The sequence below is a fragment of the Lepidochelys kempii genome, chromosome 10 (genome assembly GCF_965140265.1).
Source record: "Lepidochelys kempii isolate rLepKem1 chromosome 10, rLepKem1.hap2, whole genome shotgun sequence".
NCBI classification, from domain to species: domain Eukaryota; kingdom Metazoa; phylum Chordata; order Testudines; family Cheloniidae; genus Lepidochelys; species Lepidochelys kempii.
Window position 1 is genome coordinate 8,661,648 of NC_133265.1, and position 15,787 is coordinate 8,677,434.

The 15,787-nt window shown below is 46.5% G+C and overlaps 1 protein-coding gene across 1 annotated transcript; it reads right to left on the reverse strand.

The window, feature by feature from the left end:
* Positions 1–3,265: 3,265 nt before the first annotated feature.
* Positions 3,266–15,245, reverse strand: TMEM11 (transmembrane protein 11). Its single transcript, XM_073361883.1, has 2 exons — positions 15,053–15,245; positions 3,266–4,150 (listed from the first exon to the last, which is right to left on the reverse strand). The coding sequence occupies exons 1-2, from the start codon at positions 15,112–15,114 to the stop codon at positions 3,634–3,636; spliced, it is 579 nt and encodes a 192-aa protein (XP_073217984.1). The 5' UTR covers positions 15,115–15,245; the 3' UTR covers positions 3,266–3,633.
* Positions 15,246–15,787: the final 542 nt, after the last annotated feature.

A 15,787-nucleotide genomic window follows, 5' to 3' on the forward strand; every position in this document is an offset into this window, starting at 1 on the left:
AACCCCTGCAGGACAAGAGAACCTCACATGCAAGGGTTACGAACTTTACACAAAGGCTAGTGGGTAGCTCTTGTAAGCAGGGCTGGTGCAGAGCCCTGCTGGAATGTAGTCTTAAGAGATGGCTATGGCTACCTGCACATCTCATTCCATTGTGCAGGTTACTGAACATGCTTTGCACTTGTTTTAATCCCCTAACTTCCCTTGGCTGAATCATCTCTATCCTATCTCAGTTAACTGAATAAACGAATCAGGGGGTGGAAACCAACACAGCCATCCTAAACCTCAGCTTCTGTAGTGACTCCTCGCTGTCTCCATTGTTGATAATCCCATTACAGGCAGAACTGACAGTCTCAGCACAGGTCACTGCTTCATTCATGTCTCACACTGTGGCTTTCAGATGGCACAGAATTCACTAGCAGCCAAGGGATGGTGTTACACTCTGTCAGATCAGTTGGTTATTAAACTGACACTTGAGGTAGTTCTGGGCTGTTTCTCCCTACACATACCATTGTAGAGCATTGTCTTCCCCACACCTACCCCTTCTATACAAAGAACTTAAACCCAAAGATTACTGATGCTTAGGAGGAACTTAGTACAGGAAGAGTCAATTTTTAAGCACACCATCCAGAATCTTCCCCTTCGCCTGCCTTCACTGTTTATACCTGCACATTTCTCTTGTGTTTGAAGCACTGAATTCTTCTTGTGACTAAGGTGCAATCTCCATTTTGCTGGGACAAACATTCATGGTAGTTGCTGGCTTTCCTTGATACTGACCTAAAATATAGAGATGAAGTGAGGGGTGTTTCCACATGTCTTCTCAGACCTTAGCTGAGAGTAACAGCTCTCAGTTACTGTAAAAAAAATGGAACCCAATTTCTCACTCTAGCAAGTAGGTCGAGCTGTCTGTTCACATTTAAGCTCGTAATACCCCACCCACCCCTGATTTTTTTTTTAACTCACTAAACCTCAGCTGATCCAGATGCACTAAGGAGAGGCAGGTAGGGTTTAGTTCCAAGTCATACTGACCCCTCGTGGGCAAGAGAAGGAGTGACACTGACAGGTACCAGCACAGAGGCTCCTTGGCAGCAAAAGGAAATGAGTGGTCTTGCCAGTCTTCCCTGTCAGGCAGGAATCTCTGCTTTGTACAGCATTGCTAAAGGAACTAGGTGCAGAAATATTTCAGCAGCAGAAGTCCATGCCAGCTAGATCCCACCTGCCAAGTGGTATGTTCCAGATGACTTTGATTAAGGCAAGACTTGAGAAATGAGAGAGAGAGAGTTGGAAAAGCACAACACCCAGGTTGGGCACAGACAAAGCATTTGTTTCTTCTCCCCCTACCCCAAAAAAAAAAAAGCACAGGCAGCTGTTCATGGGTGCTATAAATAAAACAGCTCTGACATCTCAGCTACTTTTAACCTTGGATGGAGATAGCTGTATTAGCAGCTTTTGTTAACACAACAAAGGCCAGGGCTTTCACAACGGTCTTTGTCTAGTGAAGCCAGCCGAGGCAGGAAGAGTCAGAAAAGTGAATTGAGTCCTGATACCACAAGAACTCCCTTTAAAGCCTCCATTTGGCATTGTTTATCGGCATTTCTAAATCTGAGCAGTGAGAGTTACTCAAAATGCTGTTTGCAGGCTGTGAAACGTTAGCCTGTCATTAAGGCTAAGATTTTGTCATGGTTATTTTTAGTAAAAATCATGGACAGGTCACAGGCAAACAAAAATTCACAGAAGCCGTGACTTGTCTGACTTTTGCTAGTGCAGCTCCATGGTTTCCTGCACCACCGTGGTGGCTCGGAGCTTTGAGGTTCCCTCTCTGCCCATGGCCACTGGAAGCTGCAGGGTGACCATATTTCCCAGAGAGAAAATGGGACACCCACAGGTGTCCCCCTCCCCCTGATGCGAGGCTGTGGTCAGAACCCTGAGGAGGGCCCCCTCAGTTGTTTGTCCCCTGTCACTGGAACCCTGCCAGGGCCCCACTGGCTGTCAGCTCAAGTCCTGCAGCCCCTGGGGCTGAAGCAGAGAACGTCATGGAGGTCTCTGGAAGTCACGGGTTCCATGACTTCCATGACCTCTGTTATAAACATAGCCTTACTTGTATCCGTGCAGGTAGAGGACATATGCCTGGAACAAAAGCTTTGCCTTCCATACCCGATGCTTAAATGAAAACAGAAGACTACAAATCCCAGCCCTCGGCCAAAATATTCTGCTGAAATTTCAATGTGATAGGGAGTTTTCTGGCCTGCTGTGCCATATGGATAAAGGTGAGTTTAGTTTGGTCTCTGACCTTGTGTGACTCCATTCCAAGGTCAGTACCTGAGCTTTGGAGGTCAAGTTGCAACAGCTATTTAAGCAGGCAGTACACCTGTTCAGGTTACAGGGCTTTGCTCTCAAGCAGAACTGCCTTTCTATAGCAGACCACACGTACCATCACATCTGGCAGGAAGAGATAGGAGCCTGTGTCTACTCCTCTTTAAAATGCAGTTTTGCAAGATTGGTCAGTTACAAATGCTTTTCATTCAAGCAGAAGAGGATTTTGAGTGTTTCCAGCTAGGCATTTATGCACTAGATTGAATTTTTAAATTCCAGAATAGGGCATAATTATTTAACAATTACACAGTTAAGTAGATGGCCTCTTGCATTAACGGCAAGTTCCTCTAGAAGTTACCACCAGTGCCAAAGGAAGTAAATGATCAGGGCACATGTTGCTAATACTATTCTAATTTCACGTAGTGGAATTATGTGCATGACAGTAACAAAATATGACAAGGGTGAAGTAGTCAGCTGCTCCCCTCTGGAGCCCTCAACTCCAAAGCAGTTTAAGACTTACCTACCACACCAAGAGAGCTTAATCTTACACCCAATGGAGAAGTGTCCATAGTGGAGAAGAACCTGTATGCAAGTTGAGCAGGAAGTACTTGGCACCAACAGGAAATTTAGATTAATTCCCACTGAGCTCTGGAGGAAAATGGCAGGACAGCACTGCAATCTAAGAACAGAGCATCAGTGCTCGAGACAGATCATCATAAAAACTGTCACAACCAGCACCCTTTTACCAAGAAGCAACTGGTGATGCACAGGAAGTCAAATATCCCATTGCTCACCAAAGCCATCCCTTCATCAGATTGCAAGGTCACATGGGCACTGCTGCTGTGTATATATAAAGTGTGAATTGCCATGGCTCCCGTGGCAAGATGTTAGGTCCCCTCCCCACTTGAACCGAACTCAAAAAGGAGCCACTTTAGTAGTAAAGAGTGCAAAAGCATTTGAAATTCTCATCTTTTAATGGGCAATGATAACTTTGGGCTGGTTCTGTGTATACAATTAAACAATATACTTAAAGGTTCCCCCACCCCCCAAAAAAAACTTTCACACCCCCTTTTCTTCCATCAACGTTCCACTGCTGGATTTGGCTCCCACAGCCTCGCATACAGCTCTCAAGTCACTGCAGATCCACATCTTAAGAGTAATGAAGAACTGAAAACCCTTGGTGCACCAGTGATGTGTTATTTTAAAAATAACTCTATTAAACCAAATGCCTTCCCAGTCTCCACTGCTTCTCAGAGGAAAAAAATGTTACTGTGGGAGTCTTAATACACTTGTCTTTGTGGCTCTCTCTTTTCCCTACTGAAGTCATACAACGTAGAGTTCATAGATCTTCTTTACACAGTACACCAGGGCAGCAAGTGCTATTGTGTTATGCAGTCTCTTTCTGTGCAGGTCATCCTTTCTCACCAGCACCACAGGAGTGGAGGAGGTGAGTGTATGCAGGGGCAGGCGGGAAAGTTTATAGGCATCATACTCCACTTGGTACTTGCAGCAGGGGTCGAACTGCCAGGAGATACCGTAGAGGGTGCAGCAGGCCATGCTCAGCACGCCCGCAGGCAGGGAGATGTAATGGGAATAATCTACTGGAAGTACCAGCGGGGTAAAGAGACAAGCGGTGCCTGCTAGGACAGCGGTCTTGTGCAGGCAGTTCCCAACTGTGATCCAGCGAGCGGTCTCATCACCGATGCGAGTGGGCTCTATCACTATATATTTGTACTGTGCTTCCAGGGCCTGCTCCAGCTCGTACTCAAACTGGTCCTGAGCATTCTCCCCATTGTAGATTTCATGCACAATGTAACACTCCGTGGAGGACAAGATGATCCTGTTAACAGAAAACACAGAATTAAGCTACAGAACACAGACAACCCTACCCCTACATTAACCCAGTAATCTTGGAGTTTGAGAGATTGACAACTGAAACCAGGTCAGCACCTCATGGTCACTTGATCACTGCTTCTTCCCTCAACAAAGTAGTACTTTTTCTGATCAAAACTCATTTGAGAGCAGCTGATTGTTCAAGGGAAACTCGGAAAAGCTCTTTCATTTAGGCTTAACTATGCATTTTACATACAAGTGAATTTTACTTTCCTCACTTCGGGGAATTAAGAACTTTTCAAGAAAACAAGATCTTGCGATTGGTCGAATCCTCCTGAAACAGATTCCCCACCTGACTTCTGCCATCAGTGACATCACAGTCAGCTGCTGTGGAGATGGTGTCAACCAGCATTTAATTTGTAATTAAAGAGGTGCTGGGGCTCAAGCAATTTTTTTTATATTCATAACTGATGCAGCAAGTCCAGAGGTGCCAGGGCTATGAATTGCCAAGCCCAGAGTTCTCGGGAATCAACCCTGGCAAAAATTAAGCACTGGTGTCAATGTCACAAAGAGGAGACTGTCAAATGATAGAATGAGCCACCAATACAAAAAAAACAAAAACTATGGATACAAAAACAAGTTGTCCCCTCAACGAAGGTGTTGCAAATTTTCAAAGAGACGTGCGTTTTGGCCACCCTCTTTCCTGGCACAGATCAGAACAACCTATGCTAATCCCCACATTTCCAGATCCACACCTCAACCATGTTAGTTCTAGAACCAACAGCTATGCAACCTATACTCCAGCTTGCTAGAAGACTGGATAATTTGTGGGATCCAGCCTGTGGTGATAAGGAATGATACAAATGTGTAGCTAGAGGGAGAGGCGATAGCAGAGCATCACTCAGAATTTGTTAACACATTTGGTTCCTTCCTCTTGCAACAGGGGAAAGAGGTGGGTTTTACTGCAACATTGGTTAAATGCTAAGAAACAGCTGCTCGCATTACCCTGGAGCAGTCTCCCTATCCCTGCCACTGGACTGCATTAGGTAAGTTCTGTACACACAGACTGCATGTAAGATCTCCAGCCCTTTGTAAAATAGCTATAGGTAGCCTGGACTAGTTTCCAGCTTCCTGCCCCTCAGCTGCATCTTATCCTTTATCTTGTTACTCTAAAGTCCACAGATACGTTCGCTTATCTGTGCGGTAGCCTCACATCTGCTCTGCGCCCTCAACGCGAAAGCAGAACAGAGCAAATGGTGTTGTCTGTTACACAGGGTGGGTTTTACCTCCTTAAAAGAAACTGATTTCAATATGTTCTCTTAGAGCCCCAGTGTCCCGAGCACATACGCTCCCAAGGATATAGTTATTTGGCAAATTCCTTTAGCAGAGCAAGAGCAACCAGTACACAACTTTGTCCTACTCGCAGCAGACATCGTTCCTGATAGTACTGGGACTCACTTGGTATTAGTGATCTGGCAATGGAGAACTCTGCAACGAGACCAACACTAACCCTTCTTTCTCGCTCCATTAGCACAAAGATATAGTGGGTTCGCACTGGAAATGGCAAAGGAAGAGAGGATACATGTTTGCAAGCTCCTGTTGTACCAGCCATTACCCTTTAAATTCTGTTTTAGTCACACTGTGAAGGGTATTGTGCAGCAGCCACCTGCAATCAAGAATATTGTTAAATTACAGGCTGTTGCCTGAAGTAGCTTGTTTACAGTGAATGGTGACCAACAATACCAAGCAGCAGTAGCTAAGACTTATCAGCCTCCTTCTTTAGGACAGAATAAGCTGTTTTTATAAGAGTCTGGTTGGCAAGCAAGGTTTTCCGTGTAAGCTAGACATTGGGCATTCTCTGGTTACATTACATTTGCCTTGAGCATGTCTGCACTTAGAATAGGAGAGTCTGCCAGTGCTGCCTAGGACAAGGACTGGTTGGCACATCTCCTATGAGATTCTATTTATTTGGTGATGGAAACAAAACATTTCACTGTGGAGCTTAAGATTTCTTTTCCAAAAAACAAAACAAAACAAATGTTCTCTAGCAGATTAACCCCTTCAGTTTGTCCATTGCTCAGCCCTGGAGCTGCAAACTTTTACAAGAAAACATTTTTGCTAATTTAAAGGGATCATGTCTAGTGAAAGTACAATATTTGCTTTAAAACATATTGAAACATGTATTTGTTTTTCATTTCAGAAAGACATTCCTAAGGTTTAAATGCCAAACAGAATTGGGTTAGCATTACAGCACCAGGAAAAGAATTTGAGCAACCTAGTTTCACTGCCCAAATAGAGTCAAATGTAGTCATGGCATACAGGGTGAAGTTACATCTTTTCACCAACCGTTTCCCCCTTGAGTAAGTACTGAAGACGTCTTAAGTGCTCGTGTAGCCAGGACAGAAGAATTTTCAGATCCATTTCAGAATGCATCAGGGATGGCATGATATTTACCAGAGATGGTTTTTACCTGGTAAAAACCACGTTTTTTAATCACCCCAGAAAAAACGAGTTAGCCACAGTTTAAGGCATTTTCTATTTTAAAAACCGTTTAGTTAATGCACACCACATTACACTTAGTTTTAGTTATATATTCAAATTGTGGTTACACAAGGGAGTAGATTAATCGATTAGTTTAGTTTAGGTTTGTACAATTAAAACTGCAGTGGGTGAAATACTAATATTTAATTAGAATACTGAACATTGGAATGCCTATGCATTTTGGTTTGATATGTTCTCAAGCCAGTTATGCACGTCACGGCTCATTTCTGTTTTTAATACTCTATAAACAAAGTCAAAACCATTGGATTATATGAAAACGACAATAATACCGTTGTAGGCTTGAAGTGTTAAGCAGTCAGAGGTACACAGACTTGCAGACTACCAGGTTCATCTGGCCATGCAGCGTTCTGCAGCAGAAGACCTCCTTCGATGTAGTGGACAGACTGAGCCCATTCCTCAGTTTTGAATCTATGTATCCAAAGCTTGAAAAGGATTTGTTCTATGCTTGCTGAACTAGCCGAGCACTGATGCAATTATTTCCCCTGGTTTAAACCATATGTATGCCTGTATTTACTAGCGCCCTGTCCTAAACTAATTTTTTTCTGGGAAACTGCGAACCCTGAAAGGCACACTTGAGACATAGGCTTTGTGAAACAGCAAGTGGTTTCACCCAGTTGGTGCGAACACTTGACTTCAATCCAGCTTCAAGGGGAAATGCTGCTGAAAGCCATTTTCAGCAATGGTTCTGCTTCCTAGTTAAAAACAAGGCTCAAGTTTCTTACATCAGAAATGCCATGTCAACCAAGTGAAGTTACGGGAAATGTTTATGTTGAGAGAACCACTCTACCCACTGTTAAACTTCCTATAATTTTGTTGGTTGCTCAAATTAGGTCTCTGGCAAGTTAAGAGGCAAGGGCCCATTCTCAGATTGGAACACACAAACCCAGCTCAGACCCCAACACTCTCGGGGCATGTCTACACTTACCTCTGGAGCGATCGATCCAGTGGGGGGTTGATTTATCGCATCTAGTGAAGACGCGAAAAATTGACCGCCGAGCGCTCTCCTGTTGACTCCGCTACTTCACCGGAGCGAGAAGCATAGACAGAGTTGACAGGGGAGCGTCAGCAGTCGACTTACCGCAGTGAAGACATCGCAGTAAGTAGATCTAAGTACACCAACTTCAGCTACGTTATTCATGTAGCTGAAGTTGTGTAACTTAGATCAACCCCCCCTCCCCCACGCCAGTGTAGACCAGGCCTCAGGTTTCAAGTGACTTCTTCCCTCCAGAATCCTTCTGGTCCTTGAAGGATCTTTGAATATTCCTCCTCCCCTGCCTTCCTTTCCCCACACTTTCTATACCCTCATAGACCCACTTGGTCAATAGCCTTCCAGTCAAGGAAAATAGGACAGGAACACATTAAACATGGACTGAAATTACGATAGGAAAATAAGTTTATTCAAGCCCTCCTCTCTCTTCAGAAACTTTATGCATTCTTGGGCTCTAGGCTTTTATAGGTGTGAAGTCAAAACATGATGCATGGGAGCAAAAATAAGCTCAATAAAACTGTTCCATATAAAAACAACGAGGAGTCCTTGTGGCACCTCAGAGACTAACAAATTTACTTGGACATAAGCATGGAGTGGAACATACAGTAAGGAGGTATAAATACACAGCATTTGAAAAGATGGGAGTTGCCTTACCAAGTCGGGGGGGGGGGGGGGGTCAGTGCTAATGAGCCAATGCAACTAAGGTGGAAGTGGGCTATTCTCAACAGTTGACAAGAAGTGTTTGCTGTGTGGTATGCTCTTGTGGTTCCAAGCACAGCAGCTGCTGATCCCTTGACCAAATAATCCCTGTTAGAGCAACTTATTCTTCCATCAGACAGTGCTCAAGATGCAATTGATCATCTTGGCAATTGACTAGATAATCCTAAAAACAAGGGATTGGGGGGGAGAAGAGAGGATATGAGCTACTCAAACAGTAGCAGGTATGAGGAGACAGTGGAGTGAGTAGAAATTACATATGGGGCAAATGCAAGATAAATATTACACTAAAGTTCAGGCAGGTGGGAAGTTAAATTCAGTGTGCGTCATTCCCACATTCGAGGCTGGCTGCAGCAGGTGGAAAGCCTGGGGAAGCCAATCGCACACAAAAGAAGAAAAATCCAAAGAGTGTGTAATGTCCCCCCATAGCAGAACTCTGCCTACAAGACTTACCAGAACTTGTTGACATGCAGAACAAGAAAGGGGTTCTTGCCTCAGAGACCTCAAGTACAAAGACTAACAAAACTGATTTTCCATGACATAGAGCCTTTCATTTGAACAAAACAGCACACACTGAAGCCTGTGAAGTATGCTTTTTGGAACTCACCACCACCCCTGGAAAAAACACAGCCAGGGTTTAAGCATTGTCAGTGCTATGCTTGTATGGACCTAGGTGGGGGTACTGATAACTCAGTTATTCTCAATTTTACTTGGAAGTGCGATAAGTAACTAATGTCAGAGGGAATCCATGTTCAGACAGCATGTAATGATGCCTGACAGCCAAAGGCTGGATGTGCTAGTTATGCTTAAAAGCAGGTGTTAAACTGGGCAATGTTAAATGATTTTCTAGAGCCCTTCTTCCAAGAAGGAAGGGCTTTGCCACAGGAAAGTTTTATATTCATTCTGTGGTAGTTGTGTAACTTGTATCTTGAATGCTATTTGCATATCACTAACGGATGAATCCCATTTCCTGTCATTTTTTTTTTTAAAGTGTCTCATTCTTGATGCCTGGCTTTTCAGTGTCCTTATAAAAAAAAAGGCAGAGGAATGCTCTGTTCTGATGGTTCAGTAGATTAAATGGCTTTTGTCACTAGTTTTATAAGTTTCGGAGTAGCAGCCGTGTTAGTCTGTATTCGCAAAAAGAAAAGGAGTACTAGTGGCACCTTAGAGACTAACCAACTTATCTGAGCATGAGCTTTCCTGAGCTACAGCTCACTTCATCCGAAAGCTCACAAAACTCTTATGCTCAAATAAATTGGTTAGTCTCTAAGGTGCCACTAGTACTCCTTTAGTGTTATACGGTAATTTACACTGATTTCTGTACTTGCAGGATTACAAACAGTGCACCTCAGCAGCTGATACAGCAACCACCAGCAAGAGGGGCAAAAATGCCCATGTTAACCACATGGTGAGTTTAAAATTAAATTTGAAATTTATTCCCCTACTAAAAACATCACTGAATGCACTAAGAACACATTGCAGCTAGCTAGATGCTAGGCACTCACAAAATTTCCCAGTTAGGGTTCCAAAATCTGCCTTCTCTGTCTCCCCTAAAAAGTTAAAAAGCCTCTGGTGGCCACCTAAATGTCACAGGATGCTTCTCAAGCTACCCTATGAGCAGTGCTGTCTAGCCTGTTTTCGTGGTCTCCTAGTCACAAACACACAGTCTGTTTCTTTTTCACCACACATACCTTTTATCCCCAGTTTCCAAACTCGGCAGGACATAGCACAGGTATACAGCAGGAGGAGCCTTTCACATCTTGCTCTCTTGCCAGCTCTGCTGAATTTGGGATCCAGGACAATGTCCTGGAAGAACTCTCCCAGCATCCTCCTCCAGCCAGCAGCTGGGAATGGAAAGGAGGTAAGTCTTCTCATCACTGGGGTGCCCCTGGACCTCACTGGTGGAGACCCCCTCCCTGTCCCGTCTATCATATATACTTCTGGCTAGTAGTTTTAAGTTTTGACTGGTTGGTGTCTGGAAAGCATCTCCACTCCTGATCAGAAGTATCCCCCAATTGTGCACAGTTCACGATTCCTTTCTTGCATTTATTGTTCAAGTTTCTGAACCCCTTTTATATACAACGTGTAAGCCCCAGGTTGGCCTTTTGAAATAGCAGATACAATTAGAATCATAGAATATCAGGGTTGGAAGGGACCTCAGGAGGTCATCTAGTCCAACCCCCTGCTCAAAACAGGACCAATCCCCAACTAAATCATCCCAGCCAGGGCTTTGTCAAGCCTGACCTTAAAAATATCTAAGGAAGGAGATTCCACCCCCTCCCTAGGTAACGCATTCCAGTGTTTCACTACCCTCCTAGTGAAAAAGTTTTTCCTAATATCCAACCTAAACCTCCCACACTGCAACTTGAATCATAAAATATCAGGTTGGAAGGGACCTCAGGAGGTCATCTAATCCAACCCCCTGCTCAAAGCAGGACCAATCCCCAATTTTTGCCCCAGATCCCTAAATGGCCCCCTCAAGGGCTGAACTCACAACCTTGGGTTTAACAGGCCAATGCTCAAACCACTGAGCTATCCCTCCCCTCCGTTGCTCAGGGACAACAGAATACCTGTGGTTCCACCATTCAAAGAGGTTTGACGACTGTAGATAAACAGTACTAGGCAGAAATTCATGAGAACTGCAAATGCAGAGAGACCTGTTTGGGTGGTGACTGAAAAAGATGGGCTTCCTATTGTGTGATAATGCTTGTGATTTGCAAAACTTGCATCACATGCAACATGCACAAAAGAAATGAGTACACCAGTGCAACTAAGGACTGAAGGCTGGCGTGTGAATGAATTCCAATAGAGCCACATCACAGATGGCCAAAAGCACAGTGTCTGACATCATTAGAGTCCCAGCCAAACCTGAATAAGTCAGTACTGCGTGGACAGGCCAGACTCAAGAACATTAATGCACCAATCTTTTATTTCTAGATCTGGGTTCAACTCTGGTTACTTTCAATTATGAAAAATGAGTTGTGGTCTCACCTTAATCCCCAGTGTAAAAATTCCACATCACAAAACCATCATACAATTTGACAAGTTTGTCCATTTCAGCTCAGGAAAGGTCCAGGACTGCAACAACAGGGGTACTCCACATGAGAACTGAGGTATGGCAACAGCGCCGTCCCACATTCTAGCATTCTTAACCCATTACTATCAGTATCTCAGCACAGAGATAGTGTGTTCGACCACAACCTTCAGAGAACAATAATCAATGTGGTCAGAACAAAGAGGAGAAGAAGCAACAGCACAGAGGCAAAGCAAATTTCCATTCAAGGGATGCAACTTAAATGCAATAAGATTATAGCCAAATAAGGAATTCTATATAGTTCTCTTTGGAAAGAGGACTGTGGGGAGGGAGGGGAGAACAGACCAGGGAAAATGAGTCCGAGACCCTCAGAGCTGCACCAGTGATAGAAGACAGTACTCATCACTGAAAACATTGCAATAGCATTAAGGAGACCACACTGAGCAGGAGAAGTGCCACTTTTAGTTTAACAAAAGAATTAGCTAGACTAATGGAAGCAGATCAATCACTGCTCCAAGCAAGCGGATTGCTGGAAATCCAAGCAGTACAGGTAGTGAAAGAAAAGACCTTTAAGACTGCCCAGAAACATAGTTGGGATGACATTAAAGCTGCCTTATTGCATTGTTTATTCTGAGCTGTACAAGTTTGTGAGAACATTTCCCCAGGGAACAAGTGGCATTCTGCTCTGTGCTCTAGTGGTCATCGTGCAGAATTTTAGACAAGAACTCCAAGTGCACTCAGTAGCTGTTCTCAATTATAAATTGCTTTGGGCTACGGATTAGCAATTCCCTTTAGATACTCTGCATAAAGAGTCCCTTTGGAATGAGGGAAAGCAATATTTAGTGGGTTCTCTTTAGTTTGTTTTTCAGTATTTTAACTTTTAACCACCATCATAAAACCAGCCCAGAATCGACAGCTACTATACTGTTACATCCTTAGCCATATGCCCCACGAATAAAGTATAATCTGGTAGTGACCAAAGAGACCTTCCATGTATCAATCAGATCTTTTATGGAAGGATATAGTCTTCATAGTTACAGCTGCCAATCATTTTGCTACATTTGACTAACTTTCCTAACACTGGACAGTATTTTATTCACTAGCTATTCCCTTGACGTTACCCCTCAGCATACACTCCTTTTAGACTAGCTGGCTGACAGCTACAAACTGAGCTACAGAAATACCTTAAAACAGCTCTTTGATGAGAAAACTGGATCAGTGTTCTCAGTCAGTAAGAATTTGTCTTTGAACAAGAGTCATATTCATAGAATCATAGAATATCAGGGTTGGAAGGGACCCCAGAAGGTCATCTAGTCCAACCCCCTGCTCAAAGCAGGACCAATTCCCAGTTAAATCATCCCAGCCAGGGCTTTGTCAAGCCTGACCTTAAAAACCTCTAAGGAAGGAGATTCTACCACCTCCCTAGGTAACGCATTCCAGTGTTTCACCACCCTCTTAGTGAAAAAGTTTTTCCTAATATCCAATCTAAACCTCCCCCACTGCAACTTGAGACCATTACTCCTCGTTCTGTCATCTGCTACCATTGAGAACAGAATATTCATGAACATAAGAAAACTGTATTTGCTATATATAACATATACATGTCATTGTCTGATGATAACTGATCCATCACCATTGCCCTGTACACAAGCTGTGTTCCCAACACCACACAAGATGGGAAAAGACTCTTGAGAGTCTGGCAGTGGATATCTCCAATTCCACAAATGGGAGAACAACATCACTTGGCTAAGAAGATTTACACTAAAAGCAGGTGATCTTACCATACAAAGTTATTTGGAAGGGGAATTGTCTGACACCTAATAAGACTAGCCCTTTGCCAGGTTTGTGTTGGGAGGGAGTGTGTAGTAGTGGTTAGAGGTACTCTAGTCACAGATATATTATCTTGCTGTGTCACCTCTGTGCCTATTTTCATGCCCAACCCCCAACCCCCCACTCATTTGTAAAAGTTAGGATCATATTTAAACCTCAGAACAGGTCAGTTAGGCAAGTAACTCGTTTGTGTTTGTAAAGATTTCAAAGTATCTCTATACAACATCATCATCACCACCACCCCACCTAGGGCTGTCAGAGTCTTTAAATTGGGCTGTAGAACAAAGGACAATTTTGCTACTCCATAAAAAGACAGCTGCTTTCAAAGGCTGTTGGTTACACTAGCTAGCACCAGGGTGGGAAGAAGGAAGGAGATGCCAACGGAAGGGACAACAGGATTGAGCCAAAAGTTTTAAGAAAGTAAAGAATTATGCATACAGATTTTAAGGTAGTGCAAAAAGATTTCTCTCTTTCCTGTCTTTAAAGTTAGGCTTCCAAAACTTCTACAGCTACTCCGCACGTAGTTCCACCATGTCCCAGTTGCTCATCCATCCTGACAGAGGCAGAAACAAAGCTGGTGACCAAACATGCATTTTAGAAAGCTCTTTGTGAGTGCAGACACTACAAAAGCCAACAGCAGCAACCGCCACCAGAGCAGCCAGGCCAATTATACACCCTTCCCTCCCCCTAAAATTACTCTGCAGCCTCCAAATCCAGGGAGAACAACAGTAAAATCCTAAGGACACAACCCACTCAACCAGCATTAAGCCCTCTCCAAAGGGAGGTCACTCTGAAGGTCTTCTGTTGCCTCCACAGCCTTTCAACAGATTTTTAAGGCACGTCCTAGTCTCCAGAATGCTCCTACCACTGAGCAGGGTCACGCGGCATCGTTCAGCCTAAGGGTTAAAGCTGCCTTTGGTAACGTGCAGATTTGCACTGACCTTCCCCCTAACGCTGCCTCTCCTTCCCTTTCCCTCCCCCGCCCCGTGCTCCTCACTCCCGTGGAAACTCGCCCCCAGCCAAGGCACTCCAGCTGGAGCCAGCTGCAGACCGTGCCTCCCTCGCCGCAGCTGGACTCTGCCCTGGATTTACCCGCAGGCTCGGGACTACCGCAGCTCTGTCCTGAGCTCACTCTGGCAGATGGTGGCTTGAATTCCTCCCATCACTGCCCTGTTCTCCCCCCCCAGCCCCGCACCCCCCCCCTCACTGTCCCCTCCCCCACCCGTTCTTCCCCTCTCCTCCCTCCCCAGCCCCGCACCCCCCCCCACTGTCCCCTCCCCCACCCGTTCTTCCCCTCTCCTCCCTCCCCAGCCCCGCACCCCCCCTCACTGTCCCCTCCTCCCCTCCCCCACCCGTTCTTCCCCTCTCCTCCCTCCCCAGCCCCGCACCCCCCCTCACTCCACCAGCTTCCCGCTCACGGTCTCCTTCTCCCCTCCCCCCACTGGTCTCCCCCTTCTCCCCGACCTGCACCCCCTCACTCCACCGGCCTCCCATCACGGTCCCCTTCTCCCCTCCCCCCCGTTCTCCCCTTTTCTCGTCCCCCCCACACTGTGCCCTCCCCCCATGACCTGCAGCCCCTCACTCCACCGGCCTCCCCCTTCCCCCCCGACCTGCACCCCTCGCGAGCCCAGCCTCCGCCTCTGTGCCGTGCCCCCCGCCCCGTCCCATCCCGCCCTCGGGGAGGGGGCCCAGCCTCCGCCCAGCCCGGATCAAGCAGGATCCCGGGTCCACTCCCCATCGCCCCGGAGTCCCCCGCTGCCCGCTCGGCCAGGCCTCACCTCTCCCTACCGCCACCGCCGCTGCTGCCGGGGCCAGCGCGCCTCCTTCCCCACGCCGCCATCTTGGAGACTCTCGGCTCGAGTCGCAAATGTCTCTCCGCCAAGGGGGCCCGGGCCCGCGCCCGAGCCTGCCGGGAAATGGAGTCCAGGCCGCGGGGCCGGCACCACTGCGGGAGCGCGCCCTCCGCCGGAGCGGCCTACGACCCCCACCATGCCCTGCGCCGCGCTGGGGCCCATGGGACATGTAGTCCTGCGGGCCGCAAGGCGGGGACGCTTCCCAGCTGGGGACGCGCCGGGCGGCGCTAGAGAGGCCCAGGCCCTGAGCTCAATCCCGTGGCCTCCCCCTAGCCTGCTTGTCTTCGCAGGGAAATACCCAGGGGAGTGGTTGGGGAAGTGGACTACAACTCCCACAAAGCACCGGGGCAGCCTCGTGGGAGCGGGCCACGTGGGGCCCCAAGTGGGGTCGGGAATGTGCTCTCAGCGTTGGGGGCAGGGGGCCGAGCCCCTGTAAAAGCCTCCTCCGCGGGCTTCCCTCCCCCGCTTCTGTAGGCTTGTGAGCCGGCTGCCCCAAAGCCCAGGCTAAGGTCAGGGAGAGGCTGCCCTGTGGGATACTGCTCTGGCCTCAAACAGGCCTGACCCCACCCAACCCCAAGGGCAGGGTCCGGCCCTGGGTGGAGCAGTGGGGACAGGCTGACCTGGCAGAGGGGCTGGGTAGGGCCCGACAGAGACTCCTGA